General features: G+C 38.9%; 1 gene segment (V, D, J or C); it reads right to left on the reverse strand.

Annotated features, from left to right (window-relative positions):
* Nucleotides 1-9,821: 9,821 nt before the first annotated feature.
* On the reverse strand, nucleotides 9,822-10,246 carry LOC144369990 (immunoglobulin lambda variable 1-40-like). The segment is given in 2 exon segments: nucleotides 9,822-10,089; nucleotides 10,201-10,246. Coding segments are annotated over 2 exon segments (300 nt in total).
* Between the last annotated feature and the right edge of the window lie 4,350 nt (nucleotides 10,247-14,596).

The following is a 14,596-nucleotide window of genomic DNA, read 5'->3' on the forward strand; positions in this document are numbered from 1 at the left end:
CATGGCAGAGTCAGAAAGCTGGGTGGAGCTGGCTGAAGGAAGAACAACCCTTCCAGGACACACTCCCAGTGACCCACCTCAAAAAAACAGATATTTTTTTTTAAATTTCCTACCTGAGGAATATGTAGGGAAAAGCCTAGCTTTAGTGTTTTAACTGGGAAAAATGAACATGAGAGATTGGAGAATGTTTATTTTTCATCAGAGCATCCAAAGCTACACCAGAGTGTAATCAGAAGAAAATGATGCACAGTTCCCCTAAGTTCTCTGAGTTCAGGGAAGATCAGCAAAGCCTGGGAATGAAGCAGGAGATGTGAAGGGGGTAGGGGAAGCTAAACAAGAGTGTGTATTGCTCCCAGGCAGAGACAAAGTAATGGGACACAAAGGAGTGTGATTTTTTTCTCAGTTCATCCCACATTGGAGATCTCATTGGCATTAATGATGTACCCAAATGAGAATTAAATAAAAGAGAATTTTGGGTGGGGGTTGGAAAGTGATAATCAGTCTTTTTTTTTTTTTAAGCCTGTTTTTAGTCTGGAATCTAGTGTTATACAATGAGGTCCTACTGAAAAACTTAGGCCTGAGTTCAGACTAAATCCTTAATGGCTGATCACTTATATATGAGGTCACAGATCTAGGTCTTCTTCCAGAAAATCCTGGGTACCAATTGTCACAGTAACTTTCAAAGTTCTATAACCCCCTGTGTAAAACAAATTGTCTCAGGCTCTGAGGCACATGATGTGATTTTCAGGTAGAGTTACACACATGTGTGCATGTATGGGAATTTCTGCTCTATGAAGGTCCACAATCAAATCTTAAACTCTGGAACTTTGAAAAGGCCCAATGAGAATTAGATGAGACAATGATGGAAGTCAGTTCCTATTGAAGACAGATTTAAAGATAGGTAGTTAGTGTAGTTAGGTAAATTGGATCTGATACTGAGTCTAATAAAGTAAAAGAGAGTTGAGTCTAATAAAGAAAATGGAGATCCACCTGAGTCTGGGAAATCAGAAAGCATAGCTGGGAGATTGAAATGCTAACATCCCCAAGGCCCTGGCCCATCCTAAAGAACAGTTAATGAAGCAGCTCCCAGCAGATAAGGAGGTGCTAATCAATTCATCCTAGGCCCTTCCTGCCTAGATCACTCCTCCCCTGCCCCATTGGCCCACCTAGTTCCAATCTTTTGGCCTTCTCGAATGCATCCCCAATCACATGCATGATAAATGGAAATAAGAAATATAATGGACAGAAATATAAAGGGCCAAAAAAAAAAAAGAAAGAAAGAAAGAAAGAAAGAAAGAAAGAAAGAAAGAAAGAAAGAAAGAAAGAAAACAAAACAAAGCAAAAACATCTTAGAATTAAAAGAGATGGGACTTCCTCATTCCAAGGACTCCATCTGCCTTTTGGATCCCCTTATTTCTGGGGGGAAGTCTGTTCTGTTATGCTTTAATAAAGAGTTTTACTTTCTAAATTAAACTTGCCTTCGTGTGCTTTTCTGGTGTTATTCTTCAACACTTGGGGGAAGCACGACTGTTCATGGTAACTGGTGGAATCACTATGATGCCAGAAAAACCTACCTATGAAGGTCCACATTATCCTTAGTGCTGTCACATGAAGAAGAGTGTCATCCTTGGGACTTGCCTCACTCAACTTCCCAGGAAGACTCTCAGTTTTCTAATCAATGGTGAAAACTCTCCTTCAGTCCCTCAGATCCCTGAATAAAGTTTGCTGGTTTCACTCCTAAAACTTCTTACCACTTTCCTACCCCAATGGCTAACATTTCTACTTGACATAAAACCAAAAGTGCAGATACCAAGCAAGGAGCCAGGACAGCCCTGGGCCTAAAATTCCTCTGATGCTTCCATCCTTACAAACCATTTTGTTTAGTGACTCCATATCTGAGAGCCTGTTACAGCCCAAAACACAAACAATTAAAGACTAAGAGGTGAGATCTCCTCTGAATCCTTAAGAGCAGAGACCATTCTGTGGAGGAAAACCCACCTGGTGAAAGGTTCTCTGAATTCTGGCCAAGAATAAAGCACATTTTCTGCTTTTTTATCCAGCTAAAATAACCTAAATTGACAGCATTTGGTTATGAAATCATATCAACATATTGATCACAAGAAAAAGTTTAGATGTTATCATATTTATTTTGTGGTTATTTAGTTTTAGGGTGATTTGGGTGTTTATTTATTTTTAGTTCTCTTGAGTTATCAGAGGCTTTGATTACAAAAGTTAGAGGACTTAAATGTATATTTACTTAAAGGTATATATAGTATAAGCATATTATTTTAAATTTGGTGAATATGTAAAGCCCATAACAGCAAGCAGACTGATATTTTTATACCAAGTCCCCATCTACCTGTGTCACTATGAAAAACATTATTATGGCCAATGACACAGTAATACTCATGCTCATGCAGGTGGCAGCCCAGAAATGAGAACAAGTGATGAATTGGTTGAGACATTATTGAATTCAGAGAAGAGACCAGGAACCTCAGAGCCAAGTAGAATATCCATATCTGAGTAGTTTCTAAAGAAATCATATTTAAAATACTGATCATCTAAACTAAAAGAATTTATATACAATGGGAGCTGTCCTGAGTCTCTAAGACCTGTCACTATATGTTTAATAAGAGAGTAGCAAGAGTAATGAGGATACAGGCCATGGTAGACTGGTGCTTGATCTCCACAGAGAGACTTTGCTAACTTAGGCTTGCTTTATTCTCTCTGCTGCTTTCAGGCAGAGTAAGTGAGTGTTCAGATTAATTGAACTTCTTTATTCCTGTTTTCTCAAATTACATCTGATCTCTGCTTCATGAGCCATAGAGAGAATCTGAGGGAGAAAAAAAACTGAGGGAGATGGCTGTTTGGAGTTTTGCCATAGGAATTGTCATAGACAGAGCAGTTATTAGAAATCTTGTACAAGATCCTGCTTTGGAATCATCACCAGGCCCTGTGAGCAAGAGGGTAAAGATCCCATTGGGAAGCACAGGGGACAGCTCAGCCTTTACTGGATCTGAGGCTAGTGGGCTCAGTCAGTTGTGAGAAACATCATGAAATCCCTTCCACAACTCTTCTTTGACCTATTTTCACAGGTCAATCTTTAGGGTTCTAAGAACTGAATGCTAGAGTTTGCCACCATCACTGGACACATATCTTTACCTGGAATGCCTAGTAATAAGTTCCAAATGAGCACAATTTCATCATTATTAACATGCTGCTTGTCATTTTAAAATTATGCAGCATAGAGAATAAACAAAACAACGTTGTGAATGTGATAAGCTCTACCAAAATTCTAATCCTCAATAATTGAAACACTCTATCTGGGACATTAAAGGGTCCTCTCAGAGGAACTGTACCTTGAGTTGAGTCTAAAAAATTGAATGAGGATATATTGAAATGTTGCATTCTAGTAAAGTGCTAGCTCAGCATGTAGGAGGCCCACAGTTGAATCTCTAGCAATTACATATATACATACACTATATTTAAATTACATATTTAATATTACATAAGATATTGCATTGCTGGAGATTTTCACAAGGTTTTTGAAGAATCATTGCAAATGGAAAACAAGATAGGATGATTCATCAGAGCTCTGCTCAAAGAAAGAATCTTTATAATATGTTGCACACAAGGACCTGTGGGTAGAAAAAGGAAGAATATATTAGAAATGGGACATTTCTTGTTTGAATAACCATGCAGGTGCTATCACTGTTGTATAGTGTGGGAAATTTGGCAATGATATGATTTCTCTATGCATAAAAGAATCAAATACTTGGTCAGGAGTCAGATAAATGTCTTCTCTGTTTAGAAACAGTTGACTATGACCATGACTAGTGGCATGTTCTTATCTTAGTGTTGAAGATGGGGTTCAGTCAGTGTGAGGGTAGTTACTAATTGGGAATATGGACTCCAAGAATAGAAAAGTCTTAGATATACAACACTAGAATCCTGTTAAATCAAGAAGTAAAGAAGAAAATAATCCTGAAAACATTCTATCAGCTAAGGCTGTCTGTCCATTATATGTGAATTTTTACTTAATCATTAATTCATTATGTTTATTAACTAGTATCTTCAGTCCTGAGCCTCAAATCATTTGGTGAATGTAGGTTAAGGAGAGATGTACTTCTTTGGTTGTCTTTGGTTGGCCAAACAGAGATTGTAAGAAGGACTGAAGAGAAGTTCAGATAATTTAATTGTTTGGAACATTTCTTCAAAAACAATTGAGGGTTAACCACCATTTTGGACTTATACATGAACTGAAGTTAACCATCTCCTTTTCTTAAACTATCTTTAGGGGTAGTTTTCATTGGGCTCTAGAGTGGTTGGTGCCCAGGCTTATAATTCTCATATCCTGTGATCATATTTCTATCCAGGCTAAGTAATATGCAGGTTTAGAACTGTGTTCCCCATCTGGGTCTGACTGTGCTTACTATCACTGTAATGTATCACACATTGAACTTGTTTCACCCTCAGGATGCACACCTGAGAGGATTAGGCAGCTTTGCCTCACAGGGAAGGTGAGCATGAGTGTCTGTTCTTTCTCATTCAAATCAGTGTCCTGGGCACTTGGCTTGATTTCTGCTGCAACCAATATGAGAGGTGATCATTGATGACTAAAGCTGTTCTGGAGCCACAGATAAGAGTGACTGTCATCCCTGAGCAAGTGGTCAGTGAGGGTTTTTGAGTCCCACAATCTAAAAGTAGACCCTAAAACACAAACAAAACATGTCTAGAAGGAGGATGGACAACACAGGGCCACTACAACAGGTGTAATCTGAGCACTGAGTGAGGAGGAGAAGGAGGCAAGTCCAGTGTGGTATGCATTTTGGAAAGACCCACTTACACTATGGATTAGGCCGGATTTTCTAATGACCCATGATTTCTTACTAAAATACATAAATGAAGGGGGCATATTTGTGTGGTGAATTATATAAATATGAGCCCTTTACCATTAACTTCTAAAACATGATTCTCAGTTCTCAGAACACTTAGATTTTCAGAGGAAAACGGCTCTTTGCTATGATTTTCCCCATGGGAGGAAGCAGCTTCTTTAGCTCCTTGAATGGTCCACAGAGCGACTCTTCATGATTCAATGAAGCTAAACCACTTGAGATTCTACCAGTTTTCCAGGAATATCTACAGGGCCCACTGGAGAATGTTTGGGCTAAAGCTAAAAGTTCTCATTTCATGATGAACTGTTGAATTATTTGTATGATATTCTGGCCATATTACCAGGATGCTCTCTCATTTTCAACTTGAGTTTTATTTGAGACTTCCTATTTATATCTATTTATATATCTAGTTACCTGTCTTTGTTTATATGTTTTTTGAAATCATTCCCAGTTGTGTGCAATTCAATTTTTGTGTTGCATGTTCTTATTCTTGCCTGAATTTTTATCATTAACATACCTGTATTTATTGTGTATAATGTCTCATTGGTTTATTATAATTTTGTGATAATAGTGGGATTCAAGGTACATATAATCTTACATACAGGAAACATATTTTCATCATCAAATTAATTCCCCAGTATTATCTTTCCCTCACTTACACCATCCTCTAAGCCTCTTTCTCTACTTTACTGGTCTCTTTTCTTTTTTTCTTTAATTTCTGCATTAAAAGTATTAATAAAATTGGGATTCACTGTGATATATTGTATCGTGCACATAGCATCATTGATTTGGTGTCCTTCCACAGAACCTGCCATCTCCTCTTCTTTTTCCACCTGCATCTTCTTTCTTTTTTTCAATATTTCTCCCTTCAAGGATCCAGTTATTTCTTTCATAAGTGATTTTACCAAATAAAAATAAATAAACATGGGAACTCACTCATGAGTGTTTTGATTGAGGTAAAAACTTATTTTCATGAGTGACTTGCTTTTAAGATTGTTGATTTTAAGCTTCTTGTTAAATGTAGAAAATGCTTGAGAAAAAAAATTATTTTTGGAACTTATTCTACAGGGTTAAAAAGAGGAAATGCTCCAAGTTAGAGCATTAAGTTCTGTTTTCTTTCTGTTTTTAGTATGTTTTTTTTTTTTAATAAATAGTTCACTGGAAATAAGGTCATTCAGGCAGATGTGCAACCAGCTCTACATGACCACACTTCTCAAAAACAAACAAACAAACAAACAAACAAAACCCCCTCAGATGGGCATTCATTTTTTTCCTCTTTTGTTTTATTGGTATCAGGGATTGAACCCAGAGGGACTTTATTACTGAACCATAACACCAGCCCCAACCTTTTTTTTTTTTCAGAGAGAGTGTTTTGCTAAGTTTCTTAGGTCCTTTATAAGCTGCAGAGACTGGCTTTGAATTTGTGATCCTTCTGCCTCAGTCTCCCAAGATGTTGGAATTATACGTGTGCACCACTATAGCCAGCTTTTAGGATTTTCTTGTTTGACAATAATGTATGCATGATAGCACACATTTTTTCTAAGAGAGATAGCAATGACTGTGATTGTACCAGGAGAGAACAACTACCCTCTTAGAATAAGATTAGAACTTCTCCTTTTCAATTTCTGAAGACTTGCTTTGTGGCCTAATATGTATCTACCCTGCCAATGAATATATGTTTAATTGTTAAGAATGTTTCTGTGCATGGTCCACTGAGTAACTGTTCAGAGTCTAAGGTGGGTGACAGTCTGAGAAGAGCCTCATATTACTTACAACAGTGCTTCCCACACTGATAATCAGGGTAACCCATTTTCCAGTTGTGTTTACATCTATGTCTCCTCAAATCCCTCTTGCTGACCATCCTGCTATGGAACCATTGGAGATTTATACTGAATCAGACAACCTCTGAAGACACATTCTTAAATTAGCATTGAGGTGCATAGACTTAGCAATTTTATTTTGTTATAAGAACAGATAGTCTTTATCATCCTAGATGAACACAATTGCAATTCTTGATGTGAAATAACATGGCAAAATTCTTGCTCAAAAACCTTTTCTATCACCTAAATGAATGGTGATTCTTCATGTGTTCATTTTATTCTTTCACTAACTCAATATGAAATCACTCATTGGGATAATTCTTGTCAGCTTGCATAAGGTTTCATGCATGGGAGAAGGAGAGTAGTAGCCGTTCAACTTACCATACTGTTGTCCAGATGTAGCAGAGGTCTCCTCTGATTCTACTTTATTGAGCAAAACAGTCCTCAGGCAAGGCACTCTTCATGGAGGCAGAGAATCATGTCTGGTACTCCAAAGGACCTGGAATCTTGGAAACCATGACAACACATGTGCCCACATCTAATGCAAAGGCTCATGTCCAACCAATTCCTGGAAACCTTTTAAGTTGCTCACCAAGCAATGTTCATAGCCTTTGATGATCAGAAACAACTTCAATACTACAAGTTGAGTATTAGGATAAATAGATTCTCTGAGACATTTTTGTTGTTGTTTTGTATTGTGTTGTTTTGGGGACAGATTGTTCCTCAGTTGTTGAAGCTTATCTTCAACTTGTTATTCCCACTGGCTCAGCCTCCCGAGTTTCTAGGATTACATGCATTCACTACCACAGATGGCAAAAGAAACTCTTCCCTTACCAGAAATCAAACTTAGGTCATGGCAGTGAGCGAGCTGAATCCTAACCACTAGATCATCCAGAGCATCTAACTCATACAAATATACCTACTGTTGGGTTCACACAAGGATCTTCTGGTGGTTCTCATGGACAGTAATGAAGCTTTTCCTGGATAGTACTCTCCAATGTTCACCATATGTCCATGGGTGAAAATGCAATCACTTAAGCTTTTCCTCCAGCTGTTTGTTGTACAGGGAAATCTCTGGATACAGCCTGTTCCCCTCTCAATTGGGAAACCTCATATTAACCACCCTCTTTCTTTTTTTTTGTTGTTTAAACATCTGATTATTGTGCCCCAAATATATAAGGGGCAACCTGGGCTCCCATGTATGTCCCTTCAGTTCCTTTCCATTAGTTTTAAAAGGAGAGAATGCACAACAGCAGAGCAAATAGGGTGGCCCTCAGAACTCCAAGATTTTTTTAAACATTTTCTCTCTTAGTTAAAACTACCCAAATAAACATTTTGTTCCAGAATGAATCTAAGGGAAAGTTTCTCAGATACAGATATTGCCATGTTCACCATTCCCCTTAGATGTTCTAGCACATCTCCTTGGAAAATGAGGTGTTTCCCAGATATTGGTTATGAACACTGGGAATCTCAGCTGAGATGAGTGTAAGAGAGAAACCTGAAAGGTACTCATTTATTATTTACCTCACTGAAATTCAGAGGCATGATTTGGACTCTCCACAGGAAGAATATGTACTGAAATGCCTTTGAATCTTTTCTCATCGGTGCCATAGTCCTGGACACAGCTGGAAATATGCCCTTCAACAACCATCCCTATCATGAAGCTCCCTGATGTGTCATTGTTGTTATTGGCATATGGAGATTTCACAGTTTTTTTAGGAGTATTCATCTTATCAGATGGGATCCATGAAATGTGCTGCAGTTAGAGAGGTATTTGCAGAGATTGAGGTAATATAACAGACATGCCCCAATCTCTCTGAATTCAGCACACAGGACAAGAGCCTCGCCCTCCCAGTGCTCTTCTGCTTCTAAGTAACTCCCTGGGACTTTTGCATGTCAGCACTCTTGCCTTTTATCTCAATCCCACCACAAGCCCTAATTTAGGACAGTCACTCTTTAATGTGAGGAGATGAAGGGCCTGGCTAGGCATATCCACAGGTCCATTGAGGAGATGTTGAGCCCAGTGAAGAGTGAGCAGATATCAAAGGAAAAGAGCTTCTAATTGTACACCATCAGTTTTTGAAGGAAAGATCATAGACTAAGATGTCAATAATACAATGAACACATTAAAGGCTGGATTATATGGCTCTCTCTACTGATGGAATTATAAAATAAAATGTTGATATAAAAGTGATCAAAGTGTGCATTCATACAGAAATACTTAGGGACCACAAAGATCATGCTTTATCCTTAGTAGAATCAAGGGAAATTCAACACAATATAGAAGGGTCCCAAATGGAATTTATAGACTGGAAGAAATCACTCAAGAATGCATAACTGCTGTGAGTTTCCAGATATAAAAGTTATATTAAAGGAAACCTGACCAATATTCAAATAAAGAAATTCAGTGGTTGCCTGGAGGGTTCTTTGAGCAGAGATGGAGGGAGGATTCTCAAAGGGCAAAGGGGGTTTTGTGTGCTGGTGGACAGATTCCTTGGCCTGAATGTGTTTATATTCTCAAAGGTGTGAAACTATCTAAAAATCTCTCAAAGTTTTCACTTATGTGCATTTTATTTTCTGTCAAATACTGAATGTTGGGAACTTATACAAAGTTAGGCTAAAATATGAATCACAGATATACATAATGAGAGCTAATGAGAAGACACAGTTCTAAAATTCCTAGAAATAAAAAAAATGGAAGGTGGAATCACAGGATTCCCATCAAAGATCAAGTCTAAGATGAGCAGTATTGCACTGACTGCCTCAGCACCTGAACTTCAAGGCAAAGAGACTTACAACATCCTGTTCAGCTCCTCAAACTATTGAGAAGCAAGAATTTCTGTTTTTTAGAAGACATTTTTCAAGGAAAATGCTGCTGTGAATGACTATGAGGACAGATGACAAGGAGCTCCTCTCTCAAAGAACTGCCAGGTGATTCAGCTGGGCCTTATAGCAGTGGCAGCAGAAAAAGCCAGATGCCAGGCCCGAGCAAAGATGCTGGGGGTTTGCCCTCCTGACAGATGGTAAAGGGGTTTTTGTCTTACTTCCCCATGAGCCTGGAGCACTGTGTGAGAATTGAGGCTACTGTCATAGGACTGACAGAAATAGATACTGTCATCCTCAGGCTCTGTTTGTGATGGTCAGTGCACCAGAGTTGCCAGACCTGGAGCCAGAAAAGCGATCAGGGACCCCTGAGGGTCGATTACTATTACCATAGATGAGGAGTTTGGGGGCAGTTTCTGGAAGCTGCTGATACCAGTTCACACCATAGCTACCAATATTGTTGCTGCTTCCAATGCAGGAGATGGTGACTGTCTCTCCTGGAGTTCCAGACATCGAGGGCTGCTGAGTCAGCCCAGACTGAGCCCAGGACCCTGGAGGTGAGAAAAACATGTAGAGCATAAGTTTTGTCCAGAAACAAGAGTAGAATTAGGGCCAATATCAGAAGATTTTTCACACCCTGTTTTTCCCCCATGTCATGTCACCTGTGCAGTGAACAAGGAATGTGAAGAGGAGACAGGACCAGGTCATGCTGAAGGTCATCTTGAGCTCTGCCTTCTGTTCCTGATGCTGAGTAGAGGTTCACCCATGTCTCTCCCTTGCCTTATTCATACTCTGAGAAGGGGAGGGTCCATATATGCAAATTAGAATCCTCCCTGTTTTCCGATTGCACACTGGGTCCTGCTTCAGACTCGTTTACATAAAGATGCCAAGTGGTAGGTGAAGAGTTGGGTTGGTTTAGGGATGTGGAAGTTCACAGCTGTGAGGCCTAACAAGAGAGAATCAGGCAAGGCCAGGTGGTTCGTTACAGTTCTGGTTATTTTCTGAACCTTCTTGGCAAGTCTGCAGTGCCCTCTATTGTCCAAGCCCATAGATATCATCATATGACATTGTGATCAGAAACTCAGAGAAGGTCCTACAATCCCACTGCATCCCCATTGCCTCTGCCTAGTGGTAAGGACAGTAAGCGCCTTCTGTGGCCTCCTCATTACCTCAGAATGCCTTATTGCTTTCCTCTGACTCCACATTTTGAATTTATGCATACTTCACTTGACTTTTTCCTGGGCAGGACTAAGGTGGTGTCTTTGATATAAATTCTTCTTAGATCAAAATTAAGCCGGTTGAACATAAAATCTCTGGTTTAATCAGCTTGCAAGGTAGCAACTAGTTTACACAACATAAATCTTTGTTCCAAAGGTTCTATCATCTACTACTTGGTGAGGAACTCAGCTACATAATCTTATGAATAGCCTTTTGATGCCATTTAGAAGATACTTATATGCATGTTCTCAAGCTTTCTCTGTTCACATGTTTGTAACCCTTATTGACAGCAAGTGATACTCAGAGTGGTATCAGTTCATCACAGCCATATAGCTTCAGCCATCACTAGCTACATGGAATGCCACAGGGACTGTAGATACTGAAAGGACTCAGACAACAGGACTCATGAATGTTTTCAGACATGGATGGAAATGCACTGTCTTAGGCAATGGTAGGGATGGAAGTGCCTGAACATGAATATCTATCAAACTTTTTTAAAATTTGTTCAGTAGTTTTCAGTGTATTGCATAAATGTTCCTGTGGTTGCCACTGAAGAAGTAAATCATATTCTGAATTTTTTAAAACTTTTATTTTTTAATTGTTCATATTAGTTATAGATGACAAGAGATGGTATTTTGACATTTAACACATATGTGAATTATAACTTCCCACTCTTCTGGTTACATATGGTATAGAATTACATTGGTCATATATTTATGTTTGCACATAGGAACACATGTCTGATTTATTCTACTATCTTTCCTATTCCTGTCACTCCTCCCTTCCCTTCATTACCCTCTGTCTAATCCAAAGTATTTCTATTCATACTTAAGCCCTGCCCTTATTTGAGTTAGCACCCAATTTTCAGAGAAAACATGCAGCTTTTGGTTTGGAGGATTGGCTACTTTCACTTATCAAGATAGTCTCCAGTTTCATTCATTTATTGGCAAATACCATAATTTTGTTGATCTTTATGGCTAGCTAATATTCCATGTGTATATATAGGACATTTTCTTTATCCATTTATCTTTTGAAGGGTACCTAGGCTGTTTCCATAGTTTAGCTCTTGAGAATTTAACTGACATATATATTCATGTGGGTGCATGACTGTAATATGCCAACTTTAAGACCTTTGGGTATAAACCAAAAAGTGGGTTACCTGAAACAAATGATGATTCCTGTCCATGTTTTGTGAGGAATCTACATCCTATTTTCCAGAGTGGTTTCACCAATTTTCACTCCTACCAGCAATGTGTGAGTGTGAATTTTTCTTCACATCCTTGACAACATTTATTGTTGATTGTATTCTTAATAATTTTCATTGTAACTGGAGTGAGGTGGAATCTCAATGTAGTTTTAGTTGCCTTTCTCTAATTGATAGAGATGTCAAATGTTTTCTCATAATTTTAACACTTCCAGATTCCAAGATAGGTAACGATTTTCATTCTAAGGCCTAGAAACTCCTGTACTCAGCAATGTAACTTACATTTAGTAGATTGGTACTTTTTATCACCAGCACATTTTGTAATTAAATACAGACAGAATTAAAATCAAGCAACTATTTCATTTATGGGACAAGATAAATTGTGTACATTGTGGAATCTAAAAGTTGTTACTTTTATAAAGTAATAATATATAGATTAAAATATAATTTGCATTTTCTGATTAATAGATTATTTAAAAATAAGTAATACATGAAATATGTGAACTATAAATTCATTCAAATTCTTAAAAATTAAATATGTTAAGTTTTAATCATCATTCCTTTCTCCTTTCTTCTTTCCTCTACCTGTTAAGAATAGGTACTGTCACTCACCTTGTAAATTTATGTAGTTTTAATAAAAATTTACTTCTTCACATTCACATACAACTGTGTGAAGTACAATGACTGTTTATGACCTGCAGATTCTTTCTTTCCACAGGACAAGCTCCACTTTCCCTTCAATTTAGAAAAAGCGAGACCAGACCACCTGCACGGTAGGCAGACCATGTGACCTGCAGAAGGGGCCCAGTGGCCTGCCTGCACAGTAGACAGACCACTCCAGCTTGAGGAGGAGCCTAGCCTCCTGCCTGCATGGTAGGCAGACTACGCGACCTGGAGAAGGGGCCCAGGGGCCTGCCAGTGTGGTAGACAGACCACCCCAATTGGAGGAGGGGCTCAGCCACTGCCTGCGCCACAAGCAGACCACACAACCCGGAGAAGGGACCCAGAAACCCACCAGCACGGTAGACAGACCATCCCAGCTGGAGGAGGAGCCCAGCCTCCTGCCTCCCGCCTCCCGCCTGCACAGTAGGCAGACCACACGACCCCGAGAAGGGGAGAAGGGGCCTGCCTGCGTGATAGACAGACCTCCCCAGTTGGAGGAGCTCAGCCTCCTGCCTGTGCAGTAGACAGACCATCCTAACTTGAGGAGGGGCCCGGCCGACTGCCCGTGCAGTCACCTGACCGAGCTCTTGACAAACATAAGGTTTCCCCAACACCCCACCTCATCAAACACCTTATGAGAAAAACTGATGGAACTCATCTTGGAAAATCCCACCAACCCTTAAAACCCACCAACTGGTTGGCATGGCTACCAGCGTAGTTCTGCAGCAGATCAGGCACCTGGTTTACATCTCAGAGAATAAGAGTAGAGAGGCCACAGGTGGAAGCTCAAGTCCTCTCACACTGACTACCACCACCATCCTGAAACCAGAGACTCAAGTTAGGAATAAACAACGCCACCAACTGGAAGAAGTGAAAACAGAGTTATGAGAGACATTTTTTTCTTTCTTTTTTTCTCATCTCTCTCTTTTCATCCATTCATCCAGTCTACTTTACCATTCCCGCTCTGATCCTCGAAACCTCAACATACGTGAAACCAAAAATTGTGCATGAAAAAGGTCTTTAACAACTGAATCACCAGAATAATATACTATAGAGGAATTGCATATACCCCACCTCCCTCCCCACTTTTTATTTCTTTTCTTTTTTCTCTTATTTTTTCCCACTCTCTTTTTTCTCTTCCTTTTGTTGTTACTTGTTTTCCTCCCTCTTACTCACCCTATCCCACTTGCAACCCCCTAAATTTTACTATTCATAAGGAGGGTAATTTTCTAAATACAGATAGAAATATGAATCTATACATTCTTCCATAAATTACCCATCTATTGGTTAGAGCTTTCCAAAGTTACTAAGTTAGATTAACCCCATACTCTCACTCCTTTCCCCCTAAACATAACATTCTACACCCGAAATTCAGTTTTCTTCACGCTACCAGAAATGGTATGCCTTTCATGAAAATAATAACTATATTTGTAAACGATAATGGAAACCAACATTTGTAGACATAGAGTCTAGCTATAAATGTAGTAATAAGAAAAACATGTGCTTACATGATGTACTATTGATATTGAGAACTGTTAACATTGTCTTTCTCCACAAAAGGGAGACTTTGCAACTATATGAGAGCAATATAAATATATAGGGGGAAAATTCAATAACACAACAGTTTCACAAAGCAGAAAGAAACGTGAGCAATATGAAAAGACAAGGAAAGAAAGGACCAAAAGCAATGCAGGTCAACTCAACTTTAGAAGAGGTAATATCTGCAAAAGATGGAATGTCAGATAAAGAATTCAGGATATACATGCTTCAGATGATCTGGAATCTCAAGGAAGACATTAGACAGCAAAATCAGACAATGAAAGTTCACTTTGACAATGAATTACATAAACAAATCCAAGAAGCAAAAGATCAACTATACAGGGAGATAGAGGTTATAAAAAGCAAACAAACAGAAATCCTAGAAATGCAGGAAGCAATAAACCAAATTAAGAGCTCAAATTAGAGTACTACCA

Source organism: Ictidomys tridecemlineatus, chromosome 2 (assembly GCF_052094955.1).
Source record: "Ictidomys tridecemlineatus isolate mIctTri1 chromosome 2, mIctTri1.hap1, whole genome shotgun sequence".
In the NCBI taxonomy this organism is placed as follows: Eukaryota; Metazoa; Chordata; class Mammalia; order Rodentia; family Sciuridae; genus Ictidomys; species Ictidomys tridecemlineatus.